We start from the raw sequence: 10,348 nt of genomic DNA, 5'->3' as shown, positions 1-10,348 counted from the left end.
TATATATATATATATATATATATATATATATATATAACATATTTAGTGTTAGGGATGTAAATATTGTTTTCTGGTCTCTGTTTTGCTTTTCATTTTTATTTATGTTGTCTTTTGCCATATAGAAGTTTCCATGTTTCTATAGTCAGATCTTTCAAAATTTTCCTTTATGGGTACTGAATTTCTGGTCTTGCTTACAAAGGCATCCTCCAGTTCAAGGTTAATTAGATTTTTAAAATATTTTCTCGGGCACCTGGGTGGTTCAGTTGGTTAAGTGTCTGACTCTTGATTTCTTTTTCTTTCTTTTCTTTTTTTTTAAGATTTTGTTTATTTATTTGACAGAGAGACAGCCAGCGAGAAAGAGGGAACACAAGCAGGGGGAGTGGGAGAGGAAGAAGCAGGCTCCCAGTGGAGCAGGGAGCCTGATGCGGGGCTCGATCCCAGGACCCTGGGATCACGCCCTTGGCTGAAGGCAGATGCTTAACGACTGAGCCACCCAGGCGCCCCTAAAAATAGCACTTTAATTATCTTCCCCTTTACTCAAAGATTTTAAAGGTTTTATTTATTTATTTGAGAGAAAGTGAAAGAGTAAGAAAGCACAAGATGGGGAGGGGCAGAGGGAGAAGCAGACTCCCAGCTGAGCAGGGAGCCTGATGCGGGGCTCTATCCCAGGACTCTGGGATCACGCCCTGGGCCAAAGGCAGACGCTTAACGACTGAGCCACCCAGGCGCCCCTGACTCTTGATTTCAACTCAGGTTGTGATCTCATAGTCATGAGATCGAGCCCCATGTTGGGCTCTGTGGGGAGCCCACAGAGTCTATGGAGAGTCTGCTTAAGATTTTCTTTCCCTCTGCCCCTCCCCCCACTCTGTCTTTTCTCTCTCTTTCTCTCAAATAAATAAATAAAATCTTTAAAAAAAATGTTAAAAAATATTTTCTTGGGATGCCTGGATGGCTCAGTTGGTTAAGCATCTGCCTTCAGTTCAGGTAATGATCTCAGGGTCCTGGGATTGTGCTCCCCATCGGGCTGCTTCTACTCCCCCCCGCCCCTGCTGTGCACACGCGCTCTCTCTCTGTCAAAACTAAATCATCTTTAAAAAAAATTTTTTTTTCTCAATTTAAATTTCAGTAATTTGGCATTTGTTTTTGGATACCTGGTAAGGAAAAATGATTTTCTTCCAAACAGATAGGCAAATGATGTCTTAACATCTTTTTTTTTTTTAAAGATTTATTTTTTTATTTGAGAGAGAGCCCGAACAAGCGGTGGGAGGGACAGAGGGAGAGAAACTCAAGCAGATGCCTTGCTGAGTGCAGAGCCTGATGCAGTAGTCAGTCTCACAACGCTGAGATCATGACCGCTGCAGAAATCAAGAGTCGGATGGGGCGCCTGGGTGGCGCAGTCGTTAAGCCTCTGCCTTCGGCTCAGGGCGTGATCCTGGTGTTCTGGGATCGAGCCCCACATCAGGCTCCTCTGCTGGGAGCCTGCTTCTTCTGCTCCCACACCCCCTGCTTGTGTTCCCTCTCTCGCTGGCTGTCTCTATCTCTGTCAAATAAATAAATAAAATCTAAAAAAAAAAAAAGAAAATCAAGAGTCGGACAGTCAACCAGCTGAGCCACCCGGGCGCCCCAGCATCATTTGTTGTTTACCATTTGTCTGTTGATGTGGACACCACACTGTTCTTACTACAGTAGTTTTATAGTAAGGATTATTATCTGACAAGGCAGGTAAATCAAATGAAAACTTTAGTCTCTATCTTATTAGACTCTTCTTTTGCCTTTGACACTGTTGACCACTCATTTCTTAAAATTTTCCATTTCTTTGACTTTGTTGTCTTTACCCTGTGCGTTCTCCTTGGTTCTCCCTAAGTGGTGCCCTGGGTCTCTTTTGTAAGTTCCTTTGTCTTTTAAACATTGGTCTTGACCTTCTATATGCTTGAGGACTTTCAGAGTTCTGTCCTGTCCGGGTGTCTCCTCTGAGCTTCAGATTTGTATATCCAGTTATCTGCTGTGTGTGTTTGCTTGGATGCACCCCAGGCATCCCAGACGTGTCCAAAATGGAATGTTTTGTCTTTCCCATAGAATATGCATTTCCTTCTGTGTTCTTTCTATTAATTAATAGCATCACGTCTACCTGGTCACTCAAGCCAGAACCCAAGAGTCATCCTGGACTGCACTTTCTCCTTCCACCCCATGCCCGGTTACTAGGGACTGCCTGTTTTCTCTTCTGAATTTTTCTTGAACCCATCCCTTTTCTGTTCCTCTCACCATTGCCCCGTTCAGTCCCTCCTGGTCTCTTGCATAAATGGTCTCCCTGCCTCTCAGCCTAGCTCCTACAGTCCAGCCTTCCTGCTTGTCAGCTGGATCTCCATTAATCCAGCCTTGTCACTTCCCTTCCAAGAGTACCCACCATCTGCAGAGAAAGGACAGCAAAGAAGATACTACAGCTTGTGTAAGAGAGAGGTGCTTCTGCTCTCCCTCCCCTTCCTGTCCACATCCATAAACACCGTATTGACTCATCTTCTATACCATTGCTCATGACCGTCCCCCTTCCTGAGATACCCTTCCCACCTACTTCACCTAGGAGCTTACTCACCCTTCGGAACTCTTCTCAACAACGATTTGTCCCCCCCAAGCAATCTCTGAACTCCTGGGCGTTCCTTCCTTAGATTTTCATAGCACTCTGTGCGTACCTCAGTTAAGTATTTCTTATTTGCGGAAGACTGAGAGAGTAATTTCCATGTAGGAGGAACACAGTGGCATTGTTTCTTGAAACTTGGGTTTCCTAGGCTCCTCACAAAACCCCTGTCCCACCTCGTTGTCACATATTTCTCTCTTGAGACTCTCTGTAGACTCAGTAATGCTCTTGTTTGCATTCTCGCCAGTTGGCATAAAAATGGAGAGACCAGCGTTGGCAGGGAATTTGGATGTCCTCTCCTCCACGTTCTTCAGTCTGTAAAAGGGATGCTGAGGACCAGTGAGACTGACTGGTCCAGGCCACATAGGCCGAGCTGAAAACCAGGCCTCAGCTCTCGGTCATGGTTATGCCACCACACCACCTTGGGCTCCTCCTCCCCCCCCCGGGCTGGGCGACACAGAAACATAAAGTCCCAAATGGACACGGAGCCGGCTCCGTGTATCATGTACCTCCTTTCATCTGTATGCACCAGTCTTCCCTCCGAGGTTTACAAAACTCAAGTTCTTTTTCCTTTCCCAAAGCTGCTACTTTAGGGGAGGCAGGGTCCGAGCCCCCTGCTCTTGTCTTGCATGATCCTGGTTTGGACACACGGGTCAGGCTCACGGGGCTCCGTGGGCAGTGGCCAGGCGTGTAAGCACACTTGCCTCCCCTGCAGGAGAAGGCCGAGGAGGTGTATCGTCTGTATCAGAACTCCCCTCTCTCCTCGCACCCTGTGGTGGCCCTGGCAGAGCTGAGCACCCTCTGTGCGGGCTCCTGTCCGGATGAGAGGACCTTCTACTTGGTGTTGCTGCAGCTGCAGAAAGAGAAGAGAGTCACGGTTCTTGAGCAGAACGGGGAAAAGGTACGGAAGTCCAGCTGTTCATTCACCGACTCACCGATGGCTTATTAAGTACATACTGACGTGCCTGCCGGCCTTCCTGCCTGGGGATGTCTCAGCATTTGTGGTAGGGGCCCCAGTAATTTGTCCCTGTCCCTCAGATTGTGAAGTTTGCCCGAGGGCCACATGCCAAGGTCTCTCCTGTCAACGACGTAGATGTTGGGGTTTACCAGCTGATGCAGAGTGAACAGCTGCTCTCGCGCAAAGTGGAGTCCTTGTCCCAGGAGGCAGAGAGGTAACTACCCTGAGCTGAGCGCCCTCCAATCCCCACCCTGCCTGGCCCTCAGAGCCAGCAAAGCACTGGTGTCTGCGGGCTCTTTTCCAAAAAAAAAAAGGTTATTGTACTAATTACAAAGTACTGACTGCTCAGTGCAGCAGTCGTGCAAAAATACAGACTATCACAAAGGAGAAAGAAATGAATTTTAATTCTTTCCCCCAAGATTACATCCGTCCACGTTATGTTTATGCTCTTCCGTGCCAGTATCCTTTTAACCGGTGTCTGTCGAGCCAGGCCTTGTCTTAGGACTTAGGGACACCGTAGTGAACGAGGCAGGTCTCTGCCTTCCAGGCTCTTTCTGAGGGATTCCTGCTCTTTCCCTTACATGGGGAAGGCACCCCACTAATGGCACATGAACGCTTCTCTAAAACGTAGGCTAGATGGACGTTGAATTAAAATGCTCACTTGTCCTTACAGTGAGAGAGACCCAACATTGTGGGAAGGCCAGGGAACATGTCCAGAGCCATTGCTGGTGTTAAGAATCGAGTCTTTATCTCCTGGCTGCCGAAACGGGGCTCTGTTGTTGAGGTGCCTAGTTGGCACGTTCTTCCCTGGCGGCTGACACAGCTTGTCCTTCGTCGTTTGCCTTTCTCACGTGCATATGTTCAAGTTTCTATCTCAGCTTGCTGCGGGAGTTTGCCAGAGGGCTCTTGGGCATCGTCTTTCTGGCCATCGGGTGGAAGTGATTAGATTTTCAGATTTGAAAGTACCTTAATTAAGTGGGACTCTCGGGGACAATTCAGGACACTGCCACCCCCTTCCTACGCCACAGTCATCTTGATCTGTCCCCTGTGTTTCGTAGGTGTAAAGAAGAAGCCCGCCGGGCATGCCGAGCAGGAAAGAAGCAGCTGGTGAGTTTCCCCTTCTCTCCTGCAGTTGTGTGCCTGTGCCTTGGGCTGGCAGTGGGCGGTGGTGCCCCAGCGGTTCAGAGAGGAGCTTGGGGCACGAGGGGGAAACGTCTGCAGGTGGTCCAGGTACCACAGCTTGCGATGGTCTTACCATCTGAGAAAGCCTTGCTTCCCCTGGCCCTCTGGCCCGTCTGACCAGGTCTCCATGCCCCCCAGGCACTGAGGTCGCTCAAGGCAAAGCAACGGACAGAGAAGCGCATCGAGGCCCTCCATGCCAAGCTGGACACTGTTCAAGGCATCCTGGACCGGATCTATGCCTCCCAGACAGACCAGATGGTAGCCACTGCCCCTCTGCTCCAGTCTCGGGGTGGTCTCTCCGGCATGCACTCCTCATTCTCCCCACTGTAGCCGTGCTGTTTGGAGGAGGCCCGGGTTTTTCAGGGTAGTGTTGGGAGCTTGCTTCTCCTGTTGGGAAGTTTTGGCCTTGGTGAACATGGGATGAATCAAGTGCGGGTGGTTAAAGAAACAAAAAATGAAGCAGGAGAGACTGTGGACTCGGAGAAACAAACTGCGGGCCTCGGAGGGGAGGGGGTGGGGGACTGGGATAGGCCGGTGATGGGTAGTAGGGAGGGCACGTATTGCATGGTGCACTGGGTGTTGTACGCAACTAATGAATCATCGAGCCTTACATCGGAAACCGGGGATGTACTGTATGGTGACTAACATAATATAATAAAAAAAATATTAAAAAAAACACACACAAAAAAACAAAACAAAACCAAAAACCCCCAAAGTTACCATTTGGAGATGACACAATATTGGCACGTATTTTGCCCGGGGTTCTTCATTTGCACTGATAACTTTGCTTTCTCTTTAGGTTTTCAATGCCTATCAGGCTGGCGTAGGAGCACTAAAACTCTCCATGAAGGATGTCACAGTGGAGAAGGCAGAGAGCCTTGTGGATCAGATCCAAGAGGTACAGGAAGGGGCCAGGGAGGAACAGCTGCAGAAGGAAGTCAGTGAGGGCAGGTGTGACTGGCTGCACTTCCTCTTTCCCAAACTGCACTCTTTCACTTGTGCACTTGAGGAAGATTGTCTTGATTCTCAGACGGGGCAGCACTACTTGGTAACCCTGAACATTGAGCCCGAAAGACCGAGACCCCCAGAGGTGGCTCCCTGCGTTCAGGGCCTTGTGCTTTTCTCTTACAGCTGTGTGACACCCAGGATGAAGTTTCTCAGACTCTGGCTGGTGGGGTGACCAACGGCTTAGGTGAGTTGACAAGCCAGTTCTTTTCTTCCTTCCTTTCTAAGAGGCCTTCACTTCCTTGCGCTGTAATGGGTTGGATCATAGATGTACTTTTCCTGGTGCAGACAGGGCTCTCCTCTCTGGGGCTCACCCACGGCTGTAGTTAGAAGGAACTGTCGTTCCCCCCCCTTGGTAGATTGTACTGTTGTACTGTTAACCTCTGGGCTGCAGCGATCTTGACTCATTAGACTTCCGACTGGAAGATCCTCCTTCAAGGGCAAGGGGAAGCAGGGTCAGTTCTGTGGTGTTAGCAAAATATATCCCCTCGATGACTTAGCTCTGTGTGTGGGAAAAGAGTATTTGCTTGGAGGTGCCCTCTGCCTCCCGACTCAATGACTTTTCCGACCTACAAGGAGGCCTAGACATCTTTGGTAAAGATGAGCTGAGTTATGCCGTCCTCAGTCCTTGACTCATGAATGCATTTGCTCCCTGGACTTTATATGTCCTCATGCCATCTTTTCTTTCCAGATTTTGACAGTGAGGAACTGGAGAAGGAATTGGACATCCTTCTTCAGGATACCACCAAAGAACCTTTGGATCTGCCTGACAACCCCCCTGAGACATTTTATACCAACAGTGTGCCTAACCCTAGGATCTCGGACGCTGAACTTGAAGCTGAACTTGAGAAACTGTCCTTATCAGAGGGAGGTATGGAGCTGTACTCCCAGGGTTGCCAGTGGGCATGGGGCCCTTGGTTGACAGTAGCCAGGCACGGGGGTAGTGAGTCCCAGCCCCGGTACTCAACTGGCCAGGGTACCAAACCCCATGAGGGAGTTGCGGGCTCCTTATTTATGTGAAGACTCCGACCCCTTAAACACCAGGATGCTTTCGTCCTACAGGTCTGCCTGGTGTAGAATTCAGTCATTTCTTCTCCTTACAGGTTTGGTCCCAAGCAGTAAATCTCCAAAAAGGCAATTGGAACCGACTCTCTAAAGCCATTCTAGGACCCTCAAGTGAAGGACCCTCGTGTAAAAGAGAGACCAGGCTTGTGTGTGTGTACATAGTTATTTAAATGAGAAACTCTCAGAGTTTTTTGGGAAGAGGAGGAAGGAGAACTACTCTGATTTATCTGGATGCTACCACTCACTACCGGACAGATGTAATTTCTGGAAGCGTGCTCACAAGGCGTGCTCCCAGCTGGTGTCATGGACCCGCCCTCTCATCTTTATAGTGCCACAGTTTATACAGTCGTGTGTTTGACCTGTCGTCTCTCATAGCCTGCAGTTCTTGCCATTGGCTCAGTGAGGTTTGTCTCCACCCACCAGCTTTGTCCCAGCCAATGAAGGTGAAAGAGTTGCAGCTTTGCCAAATCAAAACCAGCCCCTTCTCCCCACCCCACCGTTTTTTTCCGAGGACTTTATTCCGTCTGTAAGGTCAGGTAAACAACTTGTTCCAGTCCTACTCTGTTTGCATTGGCAATGCGAGGAAGGAGAACCAAACAGCTGCCACTTTATGGAGGAACGTGCAGTGTGAAAGGCTGTTCTGGGGGGTCACTGGCCACATTCTCCAGGTGTTCAGAAAAAGAGGGCCGCCCTGAGTGTCCGAGTCACGACAGCTGGCGAGGGGGCTCGTGTAGCTGGTGGATGCTGCCGCCTCTTCCATCTTACTCAGGAGATCTGCGGACTGGAGAGTTATTCTTAGTCTTTTGACCTTGAGGGGGAGAAGCCCAGGTGACTCTAGGGCCCCAGGTGTCCAAACTCCATATTTTTTTTTTAACAGGGCGTAATGTTTGCTGTGCCCCCACCATGGAATAACTTGCATATAACTTAAGTATGTGTATCAGAACAAGCCACACAACCACACACCTCCCCTTCTTGAGCCCGGCACTCAACAACAGGTTCTTGGTTTGAGCTTCCGAAGCATTTCGCTTTGTAGCCCATTGCTCAGGGCAGGGGATCTGAGCCAGGATGTGCAATAGAAGCAAAAGACTGTGGCCTTCTGCCATGTCTGCTGTGTGCTTCCCCGGTCCTGCGCTACACCTGTCCTGCCTCCTGACGTCCTGTCTTCCTACTTCCTTTGGTGGACTGGGGAGGATGGTCCGGGGAGGCAGACAGGAGGGTCTGAATGTTCTGGCAACAGGGAGAAGACAGGAGGACAGCCACACTGCCACTCTGCTGCCACAGTACAAGTATTTCTGCCTGGAGCCCTTTGCCCTGTCCCTCCTCCTCGAGGTGCTGCAGAGCCGAGGGAAAGAATTTGCTCCAGGCCAGGAGCATGAATTACGTTCAATTTCTCTCCTACTTGACCTTGGTAAATCGAAATGTTGGGGGTGAAGAGAAACAATCACTATTTTTTCTTTTTTATCTGGTAAATAATTAAAAGAAAAAACCCGAGCGCTTGTCCTTGTCTCTTCTTAGGTTGTACAGTGTCTTGTGCCTTCATGCCTCCCCATCCGCACCTGCAGCAGAGACACGCTCAGGGTCTTGGCTGAAGGCCGCGGGAGAAGGACGTGGCTGCAGAGTGAGTGCTGAGCTGGGCGCTGCCGACTGCTCGCTCTCCCACCACGCTGTGTCTCTTCCGGGGGAGGAGGCGTTCTTTGAAGGGCCTGGGTTGCAGGAGGGTGCCATCATCTTGTTGATTATTTTCCATGGCCTGTTCTCTTTCAATGACCCAATCCCTCTGCCTGCTTTTTTAGTCTGGCCCAGAATTCACTCAGCGCCTGCTACGTGCCCGGTGTTTGCCACGGCTGGCGGGTAGGCTGAGTGCAGAGCTAGGAACAGGCTGGAAGGTCTACCACAGCACTGGGTTCACAGCTCTAGGGGAGTCAACGAGCCCAGAGCAGAAACAGCGTGGCCAGAGAACCCAGTGAAACAGGCCAAATGCTCTGAGGGAGGCATGTCCTAGGGACCCCCGGTCAAACTGAATGACCTGGACGTTGGGCGTCTCTTCTTATCTTGTCTCATGTTACTCTTTCTCTCACTGACCAGAGCTGCTGAGGAGTCCTTGTTGAAATGTTTTAGCCTGGTCCCTTGCTGTGCTGAAAGCAATGAGAAGATGTTGAGTCTGGGTTGGCTCAGAGAGAGCAAGGAGCCGCTGGCTGGCGGTGGCTGCGTTTCTGCACGTGATCCCCCAGGGAGCCTGAGTCCTGCATCAGGATTCTCTCCTCTTGAAGGAATGCACTTGGTTGATTAAGGGAACTGATGAATTTTCTCATGTGTGGAGCTATATTGGGCCCAGATAAATCAGGCTCGCATACCGCCCTGCTGAAAGTGGAGTGCCCTTCAGGGTACAAATAAAGAGCTAAGAAGTTCCCGGAATAAACACTTGGAGTTGGTGGGCTCCGGGTGGACTTCACTGAGGAGATGACATCCCAGCCTTCATTTCCCTTGAGTATTTTCTTGGGTGTTCAAAATCTTGTAAAGCAACTGAGTGTTAAAATATCCATCCGTCATTCTGCTTAGAACAAGTAGGCAGTGTTGGGGCGCCTGGGGAGTGCAATCGTTAAGCGTCTGCCTTCGGCTCAGGGCGTGATCTCGGGCGTTATGGGATCAAGCCCCACATCAGGCTCCTCCGCTGGAAGCCTGCTTCTTCCTCTCCCACTCCCCCTGCTTGTGTTCCCTATCTGGCTGGCTGTCTCTCTGTCAAATAAATAAATAAAATCTTAAAAAAAAAAAAAAAAAAAAGAACAAGAAGGCAGAAAAAATACGAATCAGGGAGTGGCTGGTCCTGACTGAGAATCAGGAAACCTAGCTCTAGTTCTTGCCCCAGCCACTCACAAGTTGTATGGCTCTGGGCCTGCAAGCCTCTCATTTCTCCATCTGCAAAGCAAACCAGACAGACAAGAGGACTCCTGAGATTCTGACTGTCTTAGTCTCCCTGCATATGGTCTGCTCCTCCTTTCTCCTGAACACCTGCTGCCTTGGGATGAGCCGGAGCCAGGGCCACAGTGATGCCAAGCCTGGAAACGTGGCCGGAGAGTCCACAGTCACTGCCTGCCAGGGGACAGTGTGGCAGTGTGCAGAGAGCAGGTGTGGGAAGAGGGGACACTCTACCCATCTGGGGAGGTGGGAGAATGGGGGGCGAGCACAGCCTCAGCTTCTCCTGGGCCTCCCTGAAAGGGGCTCTTAGCCTGTGCCCCAGGCGCTGGGTGGGCTCTCCAGTCAGACACCCTTGTGAGAGGGATGACTTCTCACTACCTGAAGGGCTGAGTCCAAGGTCGAGCAGGCAACCCCATCCCCTGCCCCTCGAAGAGGTCAGGATATTCTGGTTCAATGTGCTGGAAATGTCATCAAGGCAATCAGAAAAGAGAAAGAACAACAAAGTTGTAAGAAAGTTGAGGCAACTGGGAAAGCTACTGACTCACGAGGAATCCAACCAAAGCCTGGCTGTGAGGTTTGTGGGGGAGTTC

General features: G+C 50.2%; 1 protein-coding gene across 1 annotated transcript in view; it reads left to right on the top strand.

Moving 5' to 3' along the window:
• Positions 1-8,333, top strand: part of CHMP7 (charged multivesicular body protein 7) — a 13,977-nt gene extending 5,644 nt beyond the window's left edge. Inside the window, exons 3-10 of the mRNA XM_008702072.2 lie at positions 3,348-3,533; positions 3,671-3,804; positions 4,649-4,697; positions 4,911-5,030; positions 5,572-5,670; positions 5,904-5,964; positions 6,469-6,648; positions 6,881-8,333. Of these exons, the coding sequence (XP_008700294.2) occupies positions 3,348-3,533; positions 3,671-3,804; positions 4,649-4,697; positions 4,911-5,030; positions 5,572-5,670; positions 5,904-5,964; positions 6,469-6,648; positions 6,881-6,933 (882 nt within the window). The 3' untranslated portion in view covers positions 6,934-8,333. The remainder of the gene's footprint in view (positions 1-3,347; positions 3,534-3,670; positions 3,805-4,648; positions 4,698-4,910; positions 5,031-5,571; positions 5,671-5,903; positions 5,965-6,468; positions 6,649-6,880) is intronic.
• The last annotated feature ends 2,015 nt before the right edge of the window (positions 8,334-10,348 follow it).

The sequence above is a fragment of the Ursus maritimus genome, unplaced genomic scaffold, assembly GCF_017311325.1.
Source record: "Ursus maritimus isolate PB19 unplaced genomic scaffold, ASM1731132v1 scaffold_11, whole genome shotgun sequence".
Lineage (NCBI taxonomy): Eukaryota > Metazoa > Chordata > Mammalia > Carnivora > Ursidae > Ursus > Ursus maritimus.
The sequence above is the reverse complement of the archived record's forward strand: the minus strand, read 5'-3'. Positions and strand labels throughout refer to the sequence as shown.